Consider the following 24,571-nt stretch of genomic DNA (forward strand, 5'->3'; position numbering starts at 1 on the left):
TTTTTTGGAGTCCAACAAGACTAATGAGCCTTTTTCAAATGTCTTTAAAAAATGTTTTCTTCTTAGAAGGACGTTTAGAGGCTTTGAAATGTGTTCCAAGGGTAAAAATAATAGTATTAATAATAAATTGCTCAAAACTCTCAACCCCTGCAGGTTCTAAACTTACTTAATACTCCAAAACCATGGGACTTGAATTATTGCTGGGGTTTGTCATTGGTTGAAAGACGAGAAAGAAAGCACAGGGAGGTTCACTGGAATTCAGTGTGTGGCTCACAGTTATGCCCACAGCCCAGCAAACTTCTTGCTCAGCCTACACTTTCAGAGAAAGCCCCCCTGACTTGGCATCAATGAGGCCAGGTTGAATTCGTACTGAGGCTACTAAGTGTGCTGACTTTTCAGCCTGGCTTATTTTTGGCTGATGGATCGAAGCCCTCCCAGAATGGTTCTCTTGTAGGGCACGCAGTCTGTGTCACATAAAATGGGTGATATGTAGTTAGGTGACCACAGGGTGGAAAGAGGGCAATTTTTCTTGGGGGTCTGCCCACAGGAGCGGCTGCCACGCAGCTGCCCTTGAACGTTGTCATCTGATGACCCCTGGTGGTAGAATTTTTGCTAGCATGTGTGCATGGATGCTTCCGAGCCAAGCCATCCAACCATGTTACATTTTCCTACATTCCTTTCCTCCTGTTTTGTCATTCACATTAAGCAAGCAGCAAGGATCAGTTGCAAACACCCAGAATAAAGTGGTGCATGTGCCTGGCCAGACTAGACTGTTACTTCACAAAAGTTGCCTGGTGCCTTCTCTTTCAGTGAACGTCTGATACATTTCCTGTGGAAAGAGAAAGGGGCCAAAATGAAGGAAAGTGTGGCATCCACAGTTGTTTTCATTTTGCTACTTTTTCTCAACACCAGTCTCCTGAATGGTAAGTAAGGGACTGTCCCGCTCTCTTTAATTCCCTGGGGTGTTTCTCGAGAGGGTGGAGAGTCCATCTAGTCCTGCAGTTACAAGAAATGAAAATGTCATTCGCTGCTGTTAAATTATTTGCAATATTTTGGGCATTAAAATCAATGCAGAAATTAATGCAAAAGAATGAATGCAATAAAATCAATGCAGAAATTAATGCAAAAGAATGAATGCAATAAAATCAATGCAGAAATTAATGCAAAAGAATGAATGCAATAAAATCAATGCAGAAATTAATGCAAAAGAATGAATGCAATAAAATCAATGCAGAAATTAATGCAAAAGAATGAATGCAATGAATGCAAAAGCATGTCCCTGGGCTCACCCCGGGAGTGCAGTGAAGCAGCTTGTGTGAACGACAAGACCAGAGTCTCAGTCCAGCTTCTGTCAGCTGTTACTAGCTGTGTGACCTTGAGCCAATCACCTAATCTCGCTGGGTTTTCACATTTTCAAAGGGAGGACAATGATGTTCCCTCCACCTCCGATGAAATAATGTATGTGGAAAATCTTTGGAAAACAGTAAAGAGATCAAAGTGATAGCTGTCATGTGGTGGGAAACGTAGAGCTAGCTCTATCATCTGTGCTGGTGGGACAAATGAGGTTCACAGCTGGAGTGCGCGTGCCTGCCTATGTACATTCCTGGGCACCCACCGCTGTGTATTTTTTTGGCGTGGATACTTTTGTATATACTTCCGTGTGTATTAACTTTTCTATGTGTATCTGATTGCAAATGCTTCTCTGTGTGAGTATACATCTGTGCACGGACCTCCCTGTGTGTGTATATTTCCATGTGTGTTCCCGCGTACACGTCCAAGTGTACAGCTGCTATGTGTCTGGGGGGAGGGCTGTGCATGTGTGTGCTTGTGAGGTGGGCTCAAATGGGGACATATATGTGTACCTGTGTGTATGGTACCTAGGTGGTTGTCCCTCTGTTTGTGTGCATTTTTTTCAAGATTTTATTTATTTATTTATTTATTTATTTATTTATTTATTTATTTTATTTCTTTATTTTATTTCTTTATTTTATTTATTAGAGAGAGAGAGAGCACAGGTAGGCAGAGCAACAGGCAGAGGGAGAGGGAGAAGCAAGCTCTCTGCTGAGCAGGGAGCCCAATGCGGGGCTCGATCCCAGGACCCTGGGATCATGACCTGAGCCGAAGGCAGCCGCTTCACCAAGTGAGCCACCCAGGCGCCCCAGTCTGTGTGCATTTTATAAAGATAGTGAGATAGTCCATTAATTTTCATTGGCCCTGCTAAAGTGAGTGAAAGGAGCATTTGACTAATTGTAATTTCACAACTGTGCTCTCCTCTCCTGAGTTTCCTAGAGGTACTGTGAATAACCAGTGAAATGTGAAAGAGAGAAGCTTCCAGAGAGAGAGAAGAAGGACAACAGAGATCCACGTGATCCATAGGGAAACTTTTTAAGTGCTCAGATAATCAACAGTTGCCTTAACTGGCTTCTGAGAATGCTCATTATTGAGCCATAATGTTTGGGTTTGTTTTGTGTGTATTTTTTAAGCTTCTCTTTCTGCCCCGCATGCTCGCCCCCAGCCACAACAAAACACAACAAACAAATCACTTCAACCTGTGAGATTATCCTAAAGAAATTTTCCCTGGAGCCTAAACAAGGTTACAAATTTTGGCAGAGCTAACCCCAGGCTGGCTGGCACGGAGTTTTAAGGTTTCCTATAATTCTTTGATGGATTTTAGGGTGGCTGGGAGCTAGAGGGTAGCTTAGCTCCCTCTGACACGATCAGCCTGGTGTCCCAGGCCCAGCCTGTGCACTGCGTCATATCATTCCATGAAATTCTTTCTAGCCAGTTTTGCCTGGTGTCCCCTCTTCCCATGAATGTTCTCCTCCAAACTTGCTCTTTCTGATCTGGTGCTCAGAGAGCCATTGTGGCCTAGGAGTGGGGGGCAAGGGGAGAAGACAAGTATAAGAGAAAACCCCCCTGAATTGCTGAGACTGACACCTTTCAAAAGCTCTCCTCTCTGCTGCTGATTTTCTGAACTAAACAGTCAGGCATCCAGGTTGGCCAAAAGGAAGTTCACCAGGGGCCCGACGGGGCTCCTGCTAGCAGCACAAGGCAAATGCCCAGGACCACCCCTTTCCTCTTTGGACCTGACAGACAAGGAAGAGGAGAGGGAGCCAGCTGACCAAGAGCTTTGGGGATTTAGCAACTGAAAAACCCCTCTTGACATTGTATTTTCCACATCACCTTATTGAGACCTTCTAGCTTCCAACTGGGATTAGATAGGGCTCTTGGATAATAATGGTATCTGGTAACCAGGACAGCAGCTAGCCACTCCCCCACCTCTTACCATGCCTCCTACTCCAAAAAGAGCCATAGAACTACGAGGAAGCCCTTTGCAGCCTCACCACAAAAAGACCCAAGGGGAAAGGGGGAAATAGAAGACAAAAGGGACTAAACCACAAGAATGAGAAATGGGGGCAGGAGAATGAGGAGATACTGGGTGAGACTGGGTCAGAGGTCAAAGCCAAATGGAATCAAGGAAAAGTGAAGGGAAACAGGAAGGAAAGGAGAAGATAGGGGAGGGAGAGGGGGGCAGCCAAAGGAGGAGCGTCAGTAATGCAGGGAAAGAACAGATGCCCCGGATTGAGTTAATCGTGTGGGAATGGCAGAAAGATGGAGATTCTTAAGCAGATGGAGAAATGCCAGGGAGCACTGTGTCAGCAGAGTGTCCCAGGATGCTTGTGCCTAGGGCGGAATTCTTTTCAGTCACCCTTCTACTACGGAAGGATCACACACACACACACACACAGCTCTCTCTTTCTCTCTCTCAGTCCTGCCAACATCGGGGCAGCCCACAGAGGAATGTTGCTGGCATTTCTGAGCACCCCACCCCAAGGCTCCTTCACCCCAAACCTCATCACTGCCCTGGTCCCATCAGTTTGCTTCTGTCACCAGCAGGAGGGTCGGTTGAATGCACCTAATTTTTAAGTGACTTCTGACTTCTTCTAGGACAATCACCTCCTGGAAAACCTGAGATCTTTAAATGTCGTTCTCCTGAAAAGGAAACATTCACCTGCTGGTGGAAGCCTGGGGAAGATGGGGGACTTCCTACTAATTACACGCTGATGTACCGCAAGGAAGGGTAAAAAGCTCTTCTCTCCTACCAGCCCCCACATGACTGCTCTCAGGCTCTGGCACCAACGTTAGAATGACCACACTTCCCTGGATTGGCACGAGACAGGCTCCTACCACTGAGGAAAAGAACGTCACTGCCCATGTCTACAATCTGCTGTTAATGTCCTTGAGGAGCTCTCTCCATGTGCATAAGGTCATCCGCCAGCCCAGCAATAAAACACAGCATTACTCCCAGCGTCTGTCCCAAGCTCAGGTTGTAGCCCAAGGTCACATATGAATCTTTCCTAAATGCCAGTTACTTTTAGATGCTTAGCTATGAACCTTGTGCCATTTATAATTTTTTTAATAATTATTACTTTTGCAATCTCAGAGGATTATCATGCAATCCTTCACAACCATGGTGCAGCAGGTTTTCAAACTTGTTTCATGACCAAGAAAGTAAAGAGCCCTGTTAGCAAAGGAAGGTAAGGATTTTTCCTCAGCATTTGCTGATCCAGGATCTCTGATCTTCCAGAGGGCATATTGGCCGCTAAGGTGGCAGCGAGGGCTAAACAAGGTCATCTCTGGGTGGGGATTCTGTTTGACTCACAATGAAACTGTCCTGGGAAGCCCAGGAGGGCTGTAGCCTTCCCTAGTGATAGAAACAGTGACTGGTTTGCAACAGCTGGCCCCCCTCCCAAGGACGGCACTTCGTCCCGTACGACGCAGTTGCCCCTTCTGGGACCCAGAGGAGTATCATGTAAATAGAGTTCCAGCACTCAAACTGGCAACCAGAAAGAAATGAGCCTTCCCACCTTGTGCTGGGTCTTGCGTTGAAGCCCTCACGTCTACGTGAGAGCAGCCGAATGAGCCCCCTGCTCTGAAAGAGCCCCTTTCTCAGTCGTGTTATTCTGTTGCTGACTTAGGGCAATCCGAAATATACTGACAGTGAGGGTTACCTTCTTTCATCTTTTTTTATATAAATTCAACACGTATGCTCAATAAATGCTGCGTTGTGCATGGCCCCCCGGGCATGTGTACCGGGGAGAGTCACATTTCCTGAGATGACCAGTGGCAGTTCCCTGGGTAAGGCGGTGCCTTGACCATTGAGAGCTCAAGTGTGTGTTGGCAGGGGGCATATATCAGAAACCCCAGAAAAATCTCTTGAAGGGAGGTGTTGATAAGCAACAGAGTCATTGAGGACCTAACATAACCCTTCCGCTGTCTCCAGCACCCTCTTCCCTGCCCCATCCCCAGCTGACAGGGGCAGGACACAGAAGTTTGGGGAGCTGATCCCCAAAAGCCAGTGTTATTGATCTACTCAGAAAGAGACTAAACCCTTTTTACTACTTTCTTATTCACTGCTAATATATTACTCATTGCAGAGAGACAACCACACATGAATGTCCAGACTACATAAGCAGTGGCCCCAATTCCTGTTACTTCAACAAGAAGCACACCTCCATATGGACAATGTACATCATCACAATAAATGCCACAAACCAGATGGGAAGCAGTTCCTCGGATCCACGTTATGTGGACGTGACTTACATAGGTAAGGGAAGAGCCACGGGTAAGGAATTTGTTACTCCATTGTGGATTTACCCATAGTCAAACTCAGTTTGAGTCTTCTTGGCTTTTGGATGAATCCCCAAAAAGAAAAATAAGAAAATTTACAATATCCTTCTCAACTGAGTTTTTCAAACCAACTTTTATCAAGTCATTCGTGGCAGTAGGACTGGCACTTGGGATCCTTATGTTTCTGTGCTTTCCCTTGACCCTTCTTCTCATCCTCTTGCATCCAGAAGGAATGTTCTACTTATGCGTCGTCCCTTATCACTCCTTCCCTCCAGCCCTCCTCCTGCAACCAGTGTTCCCTTCGCCCTTGCCTTCTCTCTCCCAATGGAGCACAGAGCCGCTCCGTGGAGTAGCAGCTCCTAGAAGGTGTCCATCTGCTTCTGCACCCACAGGGATTGTGCCAACTGATTTGCCCCAAATTCTATTCTCAATATACATATGCTTCTTAGCAACTGAAGCTAGTACATCGTACAAGCACAATGTTTGGAGACGTCGTTAGCAAAGTAAAACAAAGCCAACCCGAATGCTGCTTCTGGCTTTGCGTGATCACCAGTGAGCTGCAGGGTAATTAGGCATCACTGTAGTGGCCTGGATGGTGTAGCAGGGGTGACAAAGGGAATCTTAGGAAAAGAGATGACTTGGCCAAGCCAGGGTTCAGCCCTCATCTTGGGTCATAATCTAAGGAATAGCTAATTAGGTTCATGGTTACCCAAGTCTTCCGGATTTACCTAACACCACTCAGTAAGGAAAATCAGATTAAGATTCTCAAGTGTTCACTTGCATATCATCCCAATGGCATGTTATCAGAGATTTAACCTTAAAAACTAGAAAAGCTTCCAACTCCAACCAGTACACACTTGAATATTTTCTCTTGCAGAAATCACTGGAATGAGCCTGGGGGGTGGAAACTGAATTTGATCTTAGTTTAAGAAACTCAGAAAGACAACCCCAGTGGCAAGTAGGAGGAAAAATAAATTCGACTCATATAAATTACTTGAGATACAAAGTTTTTCAGATGCTAAATGCCAAATAATTCCTTTGTCATGGGCTCTCTCTTACAAATTTAACATATGAGGGCAAAACAGCAAAAGCAAAAGAAGTTCTGAAATGAGCCATTGCTACAATGAATGTAGTCATAAAAAACGGAATCACTAAAGAGTAGTGCATTTGAAAAGTGAAATTGATGAGGGCATCAATTTCACATGCGCTCCGGAAAACAAATTCTCTGGTGAGAAAGTGTTGGGCCATATTTTCCAAAATAACGAAAGAAGGGTTTATGGAACTCTCATATCACCCTACAGTATACAGTGCTGGTGACAGATCATAGAAGTTCATTTAAAACTCGGAGTTGGGTGCCTGGGTGGCTCAGTCAGTTGAATGTCCGACTCTTGACTTCAGCTCAGGTCATGATCTCAGGGTCTTGAGATGGAGCCCCATGTCGGGCTCTGAGCTGGGTTGGAGCCTGCTTGGGATTCTCTTTAAAAAAAAAAAAATTTTTTTTTAATCCGTATTAACCACAGTGCGTTTTCTATCAGCCTGAGTCTCATCCAGTGATAACCCAAAGTTCAGAATGACAATTTTGGCAGATAATCTCTCAGAAATAGATTTTGTTGTTGTTCTTGTTGCTACTGCCATGGAAATTACATTTAGCAATGTTGAAGATGCTTGAAAGCAGTGATTCTCCACCCGGGGCTATGTTGCCTCCGCCAGGATATTTAGCAATGACGGGAAACATCTCTGATTATCGCAACCTGGGGAGAAGCGCTCAGGATATTACTGGCATTTAATGGGTAGAGGCCAGAAATGGTGTGAAGCATCCTACCATGCTCAGTGATGAGGTTACGGAATTCCCTTGAGGTTCAGTGGGGTGGAATCCGGAGCCGACGACCAAGAAAGAATTCTTGAGGTGTCTTTGGTGCAAAATTGGTGGTTTATGAAAGCACGGGGACAGGACCCGTGGGCAGAAAGAGCTGCTGCACCGGGGTTGTGAGAGGTGGCTGATTATATACCATGGGGTTGGGGGAAGGTAAGGAAAAAGGAAGGTTGAGAAATACTTTCATATGTTAAAGAAGACTCACAAGATACCAGAGGCCTTGCCATTGTTTTCCCTCTGGCAAGGCATTAACATGAAGATAGTTGGGAACTTCCTGGAGGCTGCAGATTATAAGGACATTTAATTGTATCTACATTCCCTTCCGGAAGCTAGGTTATTGATAGAAATGCTTTGTTCTTGTAAACTGCTAAAGACCTTTGTAAACTGAGGGAGACTTAAGTCTTGCAGGATTGTGGTGTCTATAGGTTAACTATTTCTTTGTCCTTTAGGGCAGCCAGGAGTGCCTGAGGAAAGTCACGTACATCCCATGGTGGGGGGAGGAGGGTTGCGGGGTGTCAGTTTCTGCTTTGTCTTCAGCTTGCTTCTGTTCCCTCATCACTCAGGACAGCAGCCCACCCACCCTCCCCAACCCACCAGCAAAGAAGCATCTGCAGTTGGGACACTTTAAGGATTCATCCTAAACATTTTGCTGGCAGTTTTGTCCCCAATAGTTTTTGATCAGAGGCATTTCTCAGTATACAGATGTTGTTTGTTTAGTAAGCACAGATAAAATTTTCTTTCTTAGGTAATTACTTAGTAACATTAGGATTAGGATTAGTGGCAAGTTTTCTAAAGTTCACTTTTTTAGGCAACTGTAGGTTATGATGCCAAAAATACTACCATTACATTCACACCCTCCTGGCATGGAGACTGATTGGAGGAGGTAATAAATGAACCCAGAAAATACTACTGACCAGCAGGCCTGAGATTAGGGTAAGACAAGCTGGTACCCGAGGCATTCCTCAGGGAGTACGCACAGACCTGTGCTTAAAGGAACCCGAGAGTAAGTGCCTCCTTATTTTTGTGTGTGTGGCATAATCAATAACATAAAATTCATCATTTTACCCATTTTAAAATGTGCAATCCGGTGGTAGTTCATTCACACAGTTATGCAACCATCACTCTCTAGTTCCAGAATGCTCTCACCACTCCAAATGGAAACTTCATACCCATTAACCAGTTACTCTGGATTCCCTGCTTTATCCCAGCCCGGGAACAACCACTAGTCTGCTTTCTGTCTCTATAGACTTGCCTTTTCTGCATATTCCAAATATATGGAATCATAGCGTATGTGGCCTTTTGTGTCTGGCTTCTTTCAGTTAGCATAATGGTCTCGAGATTCATCTGTGTTCTAGCATGTATCAGTACTTCCTTCCCTCTTATGGCCGAATCGTGTTCCATGATATGGATATTATTTACCCATTCATCAGCTGACGGACATTTGGGTTGTTTCCGCCTATTGGCTACTGTGAATAGTGTACTATGAACACTCAGGTACAAGTGTTTGTTTGAACACCTGCTTTCAATTCTCTTGGGTATGTACATAGGAGTGAAATTGATGGGTAACATGGTAATACCACATTTAACTTTCTAAGTGACATCCAAACCTTTTTCTACAGTGGCTGTACCACTTTACATTCCCATCAGCAATGTACAAGGGTTCCAATTTCTCCAGTGTTCTCACCCACACTTAATATTTTTCACTTTTTGAATTCTAGCCATCCTAGCAGGTATGAAACAGTATCTCATTGTGGTTTTGACTTGCATTTCTCAATGACTCTTGAGCCTCTTTCTGTGCTCATTGGCCATTTGTGCCTTCTTAAATTTTGCATCTTGCTTGCTTCAACCTAACCCCAGTTCTGCTGACCAGCACCTGATATCAAATGCCAAGAGTCTCATAGGCACGGTGGAGGGAAACAGCAGAGAGAGCTGCCTCTAAGTCAGACAGTTCTGTGTTCAGATACCACTTTTACTAAATATGGAGTTTCTTTCCTGTCTACAGTTGAACCAGACCCTCCTGTGAACCTAACTTTGGAATTAAAACAACCAGAAGACAAAAAACCGTATCTGTGGATGAAATGGTACCCACCCACCCTGGTTGATGTTAGATCTGGTTGGCTCACACTCCAGTATGAAATTCGGTTAAAACCCGAGAAAGCAACTGAGTGGGAGGTGAGTCAACTAGAAGCTTTTGGAAAGAACCAGGTCCTTGGCAAAGATGAAGCCTTTGCAGCTGAGAATAAGTCACTCCTCATTTTTGGGTAACCCTGTTGCCCTCTTGATGCTGACGTGAAACACCCCGACAGGGAAAGGCCTTCTCCCCTTCACTGGGATTGATGGGGGTCATCTTCATACTCCCCCAGAGCTAGCTCCTTGCACTGAACAGTGTCTTCCTCCAGGTCTCCAACCCACCTCTCTCAGGCTATCTTAGATTGAGACACTTGTGAATGTACTTACATGGCACCAAGTAGGAGGAAGAAGTCTCAGTGTAACCAGTCCATGGTCAATGGTATTTTTATTCACTTGCAAATACTTCAGTGTAAAGAAGAAATAATACAATAAATTATAGGCATTATAATAGTCTACTCTTAAATATGTTAGTATATGTCTCTTTTATTTTATTTTTTATTATTATGTTTAATTAGCCGACATCATTAGTTTTTGATGTCGTGTTCAACAGTTCATTAGTTGCATGTGACACCTAGTGCTCATCACCACACGTGCCCTCCTTAATACCCATCACCCAGTTACCCCATCCCCCACCCCACCCCCCTTCTGTAACCCTCAGTTTGTTTCCAGGAGTCCAGAGTCTCTCACTGGTTTGTCTCCCTCTCTGATTTCTTCCCATTCAGTTTTCCCTCCCTTCCCCTGTGTATGTCTCTTTTAAAAAGGGAACATTTGAGGGATGCCTGGCTGGCTCAGGCGGTGGAGTGTGTGACTCTTAATCTCAGGGTTGTGAGTTCTAGCCCCACACTGGGCATGGAGCCTACTTAAAATTTAAAAAGAAAAAAAGGGAACATTTGGTTTCATTCATATGTGGAATTTAAGGAACAAAACAAATGAACAAAGAACAAAGAGACAAACAAACAAACAAACAAACAAAACAGACTCTTAAATACAGAGAACAAACTGGTGTTTTCCAGAGGCCAGGTGGGCTGGAGGATGGACGAAATAGGTGAAGGGGATGAAGAGTACATTTATTGTGATGAGCACTGAGTTATGTATAGAATTGTTGAATCACTGTATTGTACACCTGAAACTAATGTAACACTTGTATGTTAATTATGCTTCAATTTAAAAAAAGATACTCTCAAACCCATTAGCGATGATAAAAATGCAATTTTTTAAAAAGGGAACATTTCCAAACATAGCCAAAATAATAGGATCACACATAGAAAATTAATTAAAATTCCTTAATGACATTTAAAAGCCAGTCCATATTTTAATTCCCCCAATTGCTTCGAAAAATACCTTTGACAGCTAGTTTGTCCAAATCAGAATCCACTCCAAGACCACACATCGTGGCTGGTTGTTCTATCACTTCCGTCTCAACGTGCTCAGGAGACTGGGTCACTTGTCCCATAGAATGTGCCACCTTCTGCATTTGTCTGATGAGTTCTCTGTGAGGTCATTTGGCTAATTTCTCTGCCCCTCTATTTCCTATAACCAGACAATTAGATCTAAAAACTTGATCAGACTCAGGTTGAACAATTTTTAGCAAGAGTGCTTCGGTGCTTCACGCCAGGAGATGGAAACCATCTGATTAACGCACCAGAAATGATGCTAAGGCCAACTCTGGGATCAGAGAGGTGACAACCTGATCCCTCGATTGTAAAGTTATGTTTCTTTTGTACGCTTTTGTTTCAACAAACTTGAAGGCCCGGTTCTCTTTCACCTAGGGGCTTTACACTAATTGGTAATCCTTCAATAAAGTCATTAGGGTTGACAAAATAACCATTTTTCAATTGTATTCACTGGTAGTTTTCCATAAAGTACAATTTAGAAGAAGGTAGAGGATAAGGAGCAGAGTATTTGACTCTATGCCAATAGAGTTCTCCCTGGAGAGATAGAAAGCCCATTAATTCTTGTGTGAGCAATACGAGGAGGAAAAGATGAGCTAAGAGGGTGGAATGGTGAGAACAGAGATTTATCTACAAAATTGAATCTGCTAGCCTCGGTTCTCCAATAGTTTATTATCTAGGGGAAAGGTCTATGAAGAAACAGAACACAAGTCAGAGTGACTTCTATCTCCCTTGTTTGTCCCTAGACTCATTTTGCTGGGCAGCAGACTCAGTTTAAGATTCTCAGCTTATATCCAGGACAGAAATACCTTGTCCAGGTTCGCTGCAAGCCAGACCATGGATTCTGGAGTGAGTGGAGCCCAGAGAGCTCTATCCAGATACCTAATGGTGAGTGTCTTGGCTCCCTTTTGCATATACTCCAAAATATTTCTAAAACGAAATGAATTTAGTAAGTTTGTATGTAGTAACTACTAACAGAGAAACTATCTTAAACCTTGGCCAGAAGAATAAATAAAGATGTGTTTATCATCTCTCCAGCCAACACAAAGACATCTGGAAATGTAGCACTGCTCCCTAGGTCACTGTCCGTGAGGACCAGTTTCTAGGATAAGATTGCAAACAGGGGCTTGGCATGTCTCAGAAGGCTTGATGGTCAGTCATTCTTCCCTCCCCATCTGCCCTATGCCTCTAATTTGCTCAAGGTCATCATCAGTCCCCAAATTTGTAAGGTGGATGCCATCTCAAAAGCATGAACCCATTCTCTGTCCCTGATGTCAGTTACATGTTGACCCCTACGTGAAGGTACAGTATATAAGAAGCACTCGATACTAAGTGCCATTAAACATGGCGGCTTGTGCTCCACAAGAGAATGATTCATCTTGCATTTCTAGAGTACGTTATGGTTTATAAAGTCTTTACCTTGTTTGGCCCTTCCAACCCTCTCAGGTCTTCAGGGAGAATAGGATTAGCATTAAGAGTCAAAAGTGAGGAACCTGAAGCTCAGTGAAGTTAGAGGTCTTACCCAGAACCACATGGCAAAGCCTAGCTCTTCTGACCACTTGCCCGGCCAAAGTACCAAAGCTTGCTTTGGCTTGGCATTGAAACAACCTTGAACTGTGGATCATGAGATTCACATGTTTATCGAGTTCAGCCCTGGCTCTTATTAAATAAATAAAAGCACAAGGTCTGGAGGCAGAAGGCCCAGGTTCACATCCCAACCACAGCTTTATAGTTTACGTGTTCATGGGGAAATCACTCTTTGAGCCTCCATGTCCTCATCTTTATACACCAGGAAGTGTATGTAAAGACCTTAGCACCATTGATGGCTTTCACAAGAGCTTAATATATAATGGCCTTTGTTATTATTACCGCAATGGACTGTGTGACCTTGAATTTCCTTTTAAAGGATCAAATAAAATAATACATAAAAGGATTTTGAAATTTGCAGAGTACTGTAAAATATATGCAACCTATTAAAATTTAATAATAAACATTAAACCTGTCACTGATACTACTCTCTTTGGATTGCTGTTCAAATCAAAAGTGGTGTAGGGAAGGGGGGGAAACTCTTTTGTTCATAACTTTTGCTTATTCTTTTTGTTTTGTTTTGTCTTGTTTTTGTTTTTAACGATGCTTTGATGTGATCAAAGCTTTCTGACTGTTTGCTTTTTAGATGTCACCATGAAAGATACCATCGTGTGGATCTTTGTGGCCGTTCTTTCTGCCGTCATCTGTCTGATTATGGTCGCAGCAGTGGCTTTGAAAGGCCATAGGTACCTCACTGCCCTCCTCCCATTCACGGCTGTCAGGGACTGCCGCAAAAAGGATAATGCAAAGATGTTGCAAGTCTACAGATAGGTCAGGCACTTCATGTGAGCCATTACCTGCAGTGTGTTCGCCCATACGACATCTTTTATCGGTGCTAGCAAAAGCAGCGGGATGGGCTGCTCTGAAGCTGGTGCTCTTTCCATCAAACTGAGGCTCCCGGCGGTGCATTAGTAAGACTCCCATTAAGAGCCGCTCCAATAGGAGAAGCAAGTAGTCCAAAGAATCCCCTCATTTCAGCATTGGCCTCCTCGAGGAGCCAGAGCTAGTTAAGATGTAGGCCCCTAAAATTATTGTCTTTGCTATTGATCGTTAGTCTCATGGAGCCCCGGAAACCTAACTCCTGTCCACCTTAGTCCTTGTGGCAGGTATTTAGAGAGAACACTAACCTTTCAAAAATTACAAAGTGAGAAGGTGAGTCATCTAATTCTTTTTTACAAATTTTTTTCTAGCATGGTGACCTGCATCCTTCCACCAGTTCCTGGGCCAAAAATAAAGGGATTTGATACTCATCTGCTGGAGGTAGGTGGCAGGGGTGGGGACTGTAGTGTGACTCGCTGCTTTGTAATAATGACCTTTACGCGTGCGCGCACAATTCCCCTCAATTCAGCCTGGTCGGCTCAGTCCCTGCCCAGCTCACCTGCTCTTCAGCATGCGTATTTAGAGAAAGACTGGGGCGGGGGGGGGGGGGGGGGAGGGGGTAACTAGATGTCAGAGGGCAAGGAGAGAAAGCCAGGAAAACATGAAAACACATAGTAATACTTGGCTAGAGTCACCAGGTCTGTTCATAAGCACAGAAATAACATTTTGTGCAAATATCCAATGTAGAAAGAGGGTGAATACTTTAATTAATACAAAACAGGGACCAGTTCCACCTCCTTTGTCATACTTCGGTTAAAGTTTTCACTTGAATGTTCTTTGAGTAATTGCAATGTCCTATTGTAATCGTTGCTCTCTCCGAGCACTCGGTAGGGACTGGATCAGCCCAGGGCGGCTAGTGTTTGCCAGGCCCACTCAGGCTCCTTCAAGAGGGATTTAAATTCAAGTGTTTGAATAAAAAGAGAGGTTAGAATACTTTAAATTTCTGTCCAGATTGAAATATACGGTTTCAATCTGACTTCAGCTTAACAGCGATGTAGCTAAAAGCAGTGACCCACATGTTACATCACTTGACGCGGCCACTGTGAGGCTGACAACACAGCAAGAACGCGGAGAGTGAGTCCCAGAGAATTTGGCTTGACTACACTTAGTTTGATTGCAAATATGGAAGCAGGGAGTAGAGCCCCAGAATTTGGACTCCTGGTCCAGTGCTCTAACCCCGCTATCCAGTCTCTAGTACTGACCTTCATAGAACCAGCATGAAAATCTCAACTAAGTAAATTAACTACTGTCTAGCTCGAAATTTGACCTTGTAGCCACAAGGACGTAATAATAAAATAACTACTGTTTTGTCACACACACAAAAAAGTTTTCATATTCTTAGTCACAATTATCTCTCATCTTCAAAAGAACCCTCCCAGATGGGTACTATTATTCCCATTTTACAGATGGAGAAAGTGAGGACCATAGAACAGCTTGTCCAAAGTCAGCACCGTTAATAAGTAACAGAGTCAAGATCTGGACACCAGTGCCTGACCTAAGTCAGGGGATCGGGACGAAGAGTGGAGAACAAGAGGAGACAGGAGGAAGAAGGGAGAGATGAGGAGAGGAGGCGGGGAGAGGAGGGACAGGAAATGGAGCAGAAGGAAAGAAAAGAGTAGAGTAGGAGGAGAAGGGAGGGGAAGGGAAGAGGTAGGAAGAGGAGGAGTTGAGAGAGAAGGACGAGACGAGAATCTACTGACTCCAGAACATGGTGGAGTTGGTTAGGAGGCCAGCAACCAGGTCTCAGGGCCAGAGGGTCCCAAAGCACCAAACGCAGGTGTGAGCACTGTGGTTTTTGCTGTTTCACAAACTTCTTATCGATAGCTATATGTTTATTACATGTGCGTATACTACTTGCCCAGGAAACTCGTAATCATTATTGCTTAGAAAGACACTAAGTTAAAATCATGAACTGACTGAAAGAAAAACATGAGATGAGTCGTAGTCCACGCGGTGATTGTAGATAGCCTGGTACAGAAATGTCTGACGTTCAGGAGACTCTGCGGGGCCGGTAGCACAGCCCACCTGCCCATAGGCAGGACCCCGGGCTCGGCCGTGATGCCCGTGTGGAGCGCTAGGAAGCTAATGGCCGCCTCTCCTTATGTCTGTGTTTTACTAGAAGGGCAAGTCTGAAGAACTGCTGAGCGCCCTGGGGTGCCAAGACTTCCCTCCCACTTCGGACTGTGAGGACTTGCTGGTGGAGTTTTTAGAAGTGGATGACAGCGAGGACCAACAGCTGATGCCAGCCCATTCGAAAGAACACCCGGGTCGAGATACGAAGCCCACGCCCCTGGATCCAGACAGCGACTCTGGCCGGGGCAGCTGCGACAGCCCTTCCCTTTTGTCTAAAAAGTGTGAGGAAGCCCGGGTGAATCCCTCCACATTTCACACTCCTGAGGGCATCGAGAAGCCAGAGAATCCCCCGGCAAAGGTCACCCGCACTCGGGACCCCCAGAGCACACGCCTGGAAGGCAAAATCCCCTATTTCCCTGCCGACGGATCCAGATCTTCAACGTGGCCTTTACCGCAGCCCCCCAGCCAGCACAGCCCCAGATCTTCTTACCACAGCGTCGCTGAGGTGTGTCAGCTGGCCGTGGGCCCGGGGGGGGCCTCGAGCACTCCGTTGGACAAAACAGACGCACATGCTTTAAGATCTCCAAAAACCACCGAGCCTGGAGGGGAGGAGAAGGCAGCTGAGCGGAGGGAAGTGGAAAGCTTCCGTTCCAAGACTGACCAAGGCACAGCATGGCTGTTGCCCCAGGAGAAGAGCCCTTTCATCTCTGTGAAACCCTTGGATTACGTGGAGATTCACAAGGTGAACAAAGATGGAGCGCTATCCCTGCTCCCAAAACAGAAAGAGAACAGCAACCAGGCAGAGAAGGCCTGTGCTCCTGAAACCAGTAAGGAGTACGCCAAGGTGTCCAGGGTGATGGAGGACAACATCCTGGTGTTGGTGCAGGCTCCGCAAGCTCAGAGCCTGGCTGCGTTTGAAGAACCAGACAAGGAGGCCCCGCCGTCCCTGCCGCAGAATCCAGCCGGAGAAGACCTGGCCTCCTTCGCCTCGGCCCCAGGAGGCTGCGGACTCCAGCTGGGGGGGTTGGATTACCTGGATCCCACGTGTTTTACGCACTCCTTTCAGTGATAGCTTGATTAACGGAATGATCGGTTAAAATGTGATTTTTTTTCAGGTAACACTACAGAGTACAGGAAAGGCACTCTACTAGAGAATGCTCGAGAATGTGGTTAGAACGACACTATACAGCCCATAGTTCGCGCCTCATGCTCCATTTTCAATCAGCTGCCTCTTTCTCCAACAGCTGATTCCAGAACAAATCGTTTTGTTTCCTGTGATTTGTAGGTTGACTTTTTTTTTTGCTATTAGTTATAAAATTATGTGTTCAGTGATATAAAAGCACATCGTTTAGTATTCTTGAGGGACAGCACCTAGGGGTATAGGCTCTGGAAGGGGCTTTCATGGTTTGGTATGTGACAGGAGGAGATGAAATACTCACCGTTGTTTACCACAGGAAGGTGATACATGGGAGAAAAATGCCATGAAAACCGCTGTCAAAAACCAACAAACCTTTGCTTGACCTTTGCTTAACCTTTGCACTCCTCTTTCATTTTATTCGCATTAACCAAATACGACTCACTTGAAGAAAGAATGCATTCCAGAACACCGACACATTGTTTACAGCAGTTCCTATCACCTTAGTGAGACATTGCCAATATGCAAGTGAAAATGATGCCTCCGGTTTTTTCTTAAAATGGTTTGAATTTGTTGAGCATGGGTTTTTTTTTTTTTTCTCTCCCCCCAAATTGTATTTTATTCTGAAGCCTCTAGAGAAAATAGTTTGGGAAAGTGAAATTTTCTGACACAACAGGTAAATGAGTTTCATGTGGCAAATTCTTCTCAAATGTTTTCCTGTTTCATTTCAGCATCAGAGATCATTTATTATACACCCTAGTCTTCTGTTAGGTTTAAACAACAACAACAAATCCCCAAAGACTAATTTTAAAAGATAATCACAGCAGGATGTTAATGGAAATACTGCCTTACTGTACATACAAATTCTACTTTAATATAAACCCATAAGTTTCACAATGTATTTTTGAAGACTATTTTTCTATCACTTAGGTAAAATAAAAGACTATTTTCTATCTTCCCAGTACAGCTGTTTACGTATATAGTGGGTACGGTGTTTTCTGCTATGAGGTTAAACTGAGTATTTGCGGTTCGTAGTAGCGTACGCCGTCGCAGCCCCTGTGCGTGCAGTAAAATGCCATAGCAACCCAAAGCCCATTGAGGAATAGGAAGTGGATGATTATATCCAATTTCCAGCACAGCGTAGTGTAGTTTATCTGATTCTTTTTATCTCTGTGGTACTTTCAGCAGTCGCCAGCCCAGAAGTTTAGGGCTTTCCACAGACCAGAAATTACTTCTGTAATTTAGGGCTACTCTGGGGCTTCTGCTCTTCTCCGGGTGAATATTCATAAAGGCACCATGAGAAGGTGAGTGATGACCTCTCACGTACTGTTTCCGAGAGAAGGTTTTGTTTGCTTTGAGTGTTCTGAGAATCCTGGGCAGCCACGAAAGTGTGAGCAAAGCCAGGAGCTAGTGTCTCTCTGAAGTGGGTCCATCTGCGAAGTCTTGGCCGAGGCCGAGACAGCACACACCAGACGCGTTCACATACAAGTTTGGAGGAAGCAGCATCTGGGGAGTGGTGGCAGCAGCTACAAAGGCCAGGGTCTGGGAGTAAGAATCTCCAAGTCGGTTCCCAGGGCAGCCTTCCCGAGAGCAGTCAAAAGCCTGGCTCTCCATTTTAAAGAGAGCATTCATGACTCATCGAACTGCCTCCCTCTGTTTTTCATTTCATCTGATGGCAAATCCATCCTCTGTGTTTACCCGCTAGCTGGATGTAGTGAAGTTGCACTCACCTCTGGGGGTTAAATATCCCACCGCAGCAAGCCCAGGCTGACAGGAACTGGACTCCACGGTGGCCCTGATGTCTGCAAGTGAGCACATCACTAGGGCTTCCAGAATTACCAAAGTGAATGGATCTGAGTTCTCTTCTCCCATTAAGAGTGAAAGGAACATTTGGGAAAGTTGTCCAAGTTCATCCAGTGCCCTAGGTCCTTGCTACTCAAAGTAGGCCAGCTGAGGACCAGCTGTCTCAGCATCGCCTGGCACTGCCTGGAAATGCCGACTCCCAGCTCCCCTGCCCCAGACCTACAGAATCCGGATCTGCCCCTTGCTAAGATCTTCAGATGATTCACGTGCACAGTGAAGTTGGAGAAGCACGGCCCCGGGTCACTGTTTCCACTAAAGGTACTTTAGTGCATAGGAACAACCCTCTCTTGGAAATACAGGTCAAGCCTCACTTGCACTCAGTGACACTCTATGTAAGGAGAAGGCAGACTTTTTAAAAAATCCATTTAGGGTTTAAATTTACAGAATGGTAGACAATGACTCGCAAAGAGGGCCAGGGAATATACTCCCCCGGGAGAGACTCTGCCAAAGACTTTGCCTTTCAAAGCCAGTCCAGACTGAACTTTTCCCAAAATAGTCCATTCTCCTCCAAAATGTGTATCAATCACTTTGATAATTTGAAAATTCAAAAATAACCTGTTTTGACATATGACTTGGCATGTGTGGAAAAAAAATGTTGTGGTTAATGACTCACCTTGAAGTAAATCCCCAAAATATCCCAATTAGCCACTCATTAAGTAAGCCAAGGTTACAGTGCTGTGGTCAATTAACACTCTTTATTTGAATTAAGTGGGGTTTTTTTTCATCTTCTGGAATATTTCCTATCAAGGAGACAGCTAGTGCAGTGGAAGGATGCCTACTGGGGATCAAGAGACCCGGGTTCTAGTCCTGGCTCAGAACAATTGCCTTTCCTGGGCCTCAGTTTCCTCTGAAGGAAATGTCAGGCCAATCGTCTCTAATATCCTTTCAAACTCTGGCTCCTTGATTCCATGACTCACTGAATATTTTCCAGCAAAGATAATTTACCCAGTGCTTTGATCGTAAGTAAGCTCACAATAATTGCCGTTCATCACAGACACACAAGTACTCTCCAGCGATGTGCTCTTTTGATTTCACTTTTAAATCATCAGTTCTGGTCAATCTTAACATGACACATGCATGCTATAAATTAGTTAGGTACGGGATCAGAGTCTAAGATAACATGCAAGTACATACTTGTGTAGAGAAAAGAGGCATGAGATTTTTTTTTTCAAGACATACTGAATGAGGCTCTGATTTTTAGAAAAAATAATCTTTTACTGAATCAAGCCATGCTTATTTTTTGCTGAGTCCAACAGCCCCAAATCACTTTTCTTTTATCTGACCGCGGCTTCTGGTTTTTATTTCTTTCTGATGAATTATAAACCACTATTGCACGGTTGGTTTAAAGAGCCATATGCTCTGAATTATAAAAAGTCATGTTTTTATAAACAAACACCTAAATATTCAAGTTACAAAGCACACGGAGACGGGCTAGCCAGTGGGTGATTTGTGGAAGCTGCTAACCCCAACTGCAAAATGTTGTCTGGTCAGTTTCAACGAACGGGTTTAAGGCACCTCAGCGTGAGCCCAAGTTATTCTCAGCTGCGTCCCTGACATTTCACAAAACGTCCATTCTCCTAAGTGCCTAAGACCAATTCTGGTAGGTGGGTATGTACCAAAAACTTGCTTTCGCTAGTTTGGTCCAGCGTGGGCCAATCCCTTACCACCTGTATGAGATCAAGGAGTTTGACCCCTTGTCCTGTAGTGCCCAACTGAATCGGAGACTCCTCTGAGTTCATGAGCTCCAGGATGCGGTTTGGCTGTGGAGGAAATCTGGTTCTTATCCTGGCATGCTCCACGGCTACAGTCACTTGCAGAAAGACTTGGCCCTGCCTTTAGTATCTTCTCTATCTCCTTAGTGTAGACAAGAAAGAAACAGATTTGTACATAGTTTACAAAGTGCCTTTCTTTACTTTTATAAAAAAGAAGTTTTGTTTTTGCAAGAAAAGCGTATTGATTGGAAAGTAAATTTTACTTGTTTTATGTAAATGAATAGAGAAACCAGAAAGCAAATGACAAAATGGTCTGAGGTCCAACCAGCAACTGTTCAGTGGATTTTTGTATTTATTGCTTAACTGAATTACCATAGAGCTGATGTGACTAGTGTAACTTATTTTGTCTGATGAGAAATTGACTCTGGCTAGGAATTGGGGATATGCCGGCCACCCTGTGATTCAAGACTCCTCAATTTAAAACAATATTGATATGCTTTTGAATGGCTTCGAATTGCATGCCTGGCCTGAAAAGGACAATGCATGCTCAGTGGAAGCTTGCACGCATACAGAAAAATGCAAATGACTCTGGAATACCATTGCCAGTGTTGCTAACCTAGACTTGCCATTGATGAAAGCCTCGTGTGTACTTCAGTGAACAAATTTCATGTTCTGCCTTTTTGGCTCCAGCACAACAGTAAAATCCAAGGTTTCAAAGGTCCAGGTGCAATGCAGGAAAGTACGGCTGACATGCCCTTAACCTGAGAACTGGACGGTGTCACAAAGCTTGAGAGAACCATAGACATCTGTTGGTCCAAGCTGGCTTGATTTTCCTTAACATCCTGGCTTCTTCTTTCCTTCTTAGCTATCCATACTTCTAGCCTTTTTTTTCTTCTGCTCTAGGGCCTGTATTTTTCCTAAGAGTTAATTATGTACCCTGGCAACCGTGGGACGCACAAGAAACTAGGTTATCTGTAAACGATGACTTTGGCCCCACAAAGGACTAAGTCAGATGTTAAATCAGCCACACAGATGTCACGGTGCACATTGAGGGTCCTTAGTCACCTCATGTAGAGATTTGCATAGTTAGAAATTGCAGCTCAATTCATTAACTACTTAATTAATTCAAAGGCCATTAATAAATCCAAGCTACATCGATGACGCAGTTCTGAAGGTCTTAAGTAGAAATTTAAAAATACAAAATGATTGCTTGAGAACACTGTAACCAGAAGTTCTATGTATAATTACAGCCTGGACTTTTTCCATGATTACCAGATATAATCTACAAATCAAAGCGTTCTCTCCCTAGGCTTGTGTGTTTCAGTAAGGTGATTTTGGGTCTGAGATCATCATGCTATCTCTTTCAATGAAAGGAAAAAAATAGATAGGAAATAGGACATTTCCAGAGGTTTGGGCATCTCAGGATTCCACGAAATGCTGACAGTAGCCTGCTAAACCCAAATGTTATCGGACAAAGTGAATCTGTAATCTATTCAGTGTTCTGAGCTTATGGCTAAGAGATGTACGTACCTCACAACACCACGTGCCCGTCGTTGTCTTGTCCACATCCATTCCTTTGATTTATGCTCTGATCTCAAGTCAAGAAGCACTAAGACGTGTAAAGCGGAAAAACGTATCCTGTTTATGTGACTGTGGTCAATGAACACAGAGACCCTCAGACAATCGTATTCTATTAATTAACTTTTTACCTGCTCCTGATTAAGTTAAAAAAACAGGGATCCCTAAAACCTTTGGCTAGTGAAGTAGTGATAATCAAAAGAAACCTTTAATAATTACGTTTAAATTATGCTTTACCTGGATAAATGTCAAAATACAGTCTGAGTTTTTCCATGCAAATTTCACGAATCCTGAAGAAAAAAATCTTGTTAGGATGTTAATCTGAAGTCAAAAATCTGTATGGCAAAGATACCTCTGAAAAAGAATTTGTTTTATAAAATTTCTGATAAGATGTTTTGAATTTTTAAAAGTAACTACCTCCCCTTCTTGTCCTACTGTCCTTCCTCCAAAGCTGCTTATTGTTTAGAAATGGAAGATCTCACATCTCGTGCTTTGACTGTTCTTCAGTGGCATATGTGACGTACTGGCCATGTGACATTCCTGACTTTAAAATAACTGTTCTATTATTTGATATTATATTGCTGTATGTGGTTCAACTGTTTGATGCATTATATATAATCCTTGTATTGTGAAACTCATCATGTAATGCAAATGAAAATAATTATATAATGATTTATAATCTATCCTTGTGTATTTCCGTATGATTGTGTCTGTGTCTGTAAAAGAGAACTGAAAAAAAATGTAATCATGTATTTCTCTTGAGACTGCGAATGTACAAATTTTTTTCTTATCCTTTGTCTGGAAGTAGTATCTTATGCCATCGTACCGCTGATCTGGGGTGTTACGTGATTAGAGTACAATCGAGCCACTGTTTAAAAGTCAACCCCTCAGCTTTGCTTCCTGTGACTTCTGAGAACTTTTTGAGTGCTATTTGCATCATGATGCTTGCTTTTGTGCTCAATCATTCATTTTAAACAATTTCATGAGTCTCATGTGGAAACCAAAGCAATCTAGAACCAGCCTGTTGTGTGAGCTGTGTTTTCTGTAAAGCCATATTGAAGCAAAGACTATGTAATAGCAAAAGGTTCCATATTTCCAGAGCTTTCACTACCTCTGCTTTTTCTCTTTCCCTAGAAAATACCAAGCAAAATTCTTCAACATGAAGTGGGAAATTAGAAGTGATTGTTTCAGTAAGTTGCTGGGGATTGGTTTTGGTTCGGTTTGGTTTGGTTTGTTTTAACATGAGAATACACCTTCTAATTCACCACTTTGTAGGTTTATGCAAGGGTTTCTCAATAACCAGTTTTACATTTTATAAAAACTGGCTGACAAATAAAGGCCGGAAAGAATAGTAAATCTTAGTAAACCAAAAAAACCATAGAGTGCAGATTTTTCCCGAATGATGAGTCACCTCAAGGTGGTTACCCAAAGCCATGATAATGATATTCCTCACAATTTGATTTCCCTAAAAATAAATATTTTCCTTATTTGATTTTAGCCATCAAATATATTATGGAATGGGAAAAGTCAGCCATATATCAGAAATAGTCTTGTTTCGATTTAAAAACACGTTCCTACATGTACTTATTGTAATGTCTCCTTTTTTTTCTTTTTAGTCTTAAAGAATTTTAGAGGACTATAGCTGTCTGATTTATCTTGCATTTTTAGTTCTGTAAATCTTTGGTTATTGCACATCATTCTTTCCATTTTCCATGGATTGCTATCCTTCCATTTTGAGGGGACAACAGAGACCGTTAAATCCTTGTCAGTAGTATGGGAGATTATGCTAACTTGCTGTTGTCATAACATCCTTTTACTGCACGCCAAAACCAATGCTTGCCAAACAAAATCTTAGACATCCCAGTATAATATGGTCATTATATTTCTATTCATGTTATTGACAATACCCAATTCCGTGCCTGGCTCAATAAATGTGGATTTCCCTTGCCTACCCGTCCTTTATTTTCATTTGATGGGTAAATAAGCAAAATAACATGTGTGTGTGTGAAACAATTTTCTTGAAGCATTTTTGCTGCTAAGGGATCTATAATCTGGAAATTGTTGGTATAAGTTGGACCGAAACAATTTTCCTCCTTTATCTTCGTCCTTCCATACTATTGCAAAACAGCCTTTCCTTCTTCCATCCCATCACTTTCACATGAGAAGCTGCTAAAACGACAGTGAGATGGAATGAGCAACACAGAGATCAAGCCAGAGAAGCTCACTTAAGCATTGTGAAATAAGGGAAAGGTCAAACCGTTTTAAAAATGGAATGCTTTTGAATGGTAGGATTCATCCACATTACGAGCAATCATTTCTGACAAAATCATTGGATTAAGTGTAAGATGATAACCTCTTCTTTTTAATGGATCTGGATCTAGAAACCCTCACCTACTGTTGATGTTTGTGTTAAGAATTATAAAATAGTGTGGGGCTCTGCTTTACACATACTTCTCTGCCTCCTAATTCTTTCATGCCATGTCTCACAGGAACAATGAGGAATTTCTTACATGCTCCGGCATGGCTTCCGTCAAAGCACCACTGACCCCTCCGTGCTTATGTTGGTACCACCTGCCTTTAATTCTTGTGCACACTTTTACTTCTAAACTAAAAAATTTGGAGTGTCAGTCACCAGACACAACATTCATATAATTAGTGATGAGCTGGAGAAGAAATGTGTAGCCAATTTTCCAGAATTATGGTATGCACATTCCTGCAA

At 43.4% G+C, this 24,571-nt stretch overlaps 1 protein-coding gene across 3 annotated transcripts in view; it reads left to right on the forward strand.

Moving 5' to 3' along the window:
• The window catches only part of PRLR (prolactin receptor), a 169,645-nt gene extending 145,844 nt beyond the window's left edge, over positions 1 to 23,801 (forward strand). For 2 of the 3 annotated variants that reach the window (XM_045787232.2, XM_045787231.2), the window contains exons 3-10: positions 811 to 923; positions 3,949 to 4,081; positions 5,439 to 5,608; positions 9,507 to 9,676; positions 11,772 to 11,913; positions 13,199 to 13,298; positions 13,803 to 13,872; positions 15,611 to 23,801. In XM_045787232.2, the coding sequence (XP_045643188.2) occupies positions 854 to 923; positions 3,949 to 4,081; positions 5,439 to 5,608; positions 9,507 to 9,676; positions 11,772 to 11,913; positions 13,199 to 13,298; positions 13,803 to 13,872; positions 15,611 to 16,633 (1,878 nt within the window). In that variant the 5' untranslated portion in view covers positions 811 to 853 and the 3' untranslated portion in view covers positions 16,634 to 23,801. The other variant, XM_045787233.2, reaches the window with a different exon arrangement.
• Positions 23,802 to 24,571: the final 770 nt, after the last annotated feature.

Source organism: Ursus americanus, chromosome 15 (assembly GCF_024610735.1).
Source record: "Ursus americanus isolate L20-20 chromosome 15, mUrsAme1.1.p, whole genome shotgun sequence".
Lineage (NCBI taxonomy): Eukaryota > Metazoa > Chordata > Mammalia > Carnivora > Ursidae > Ursus > Ursus americanus.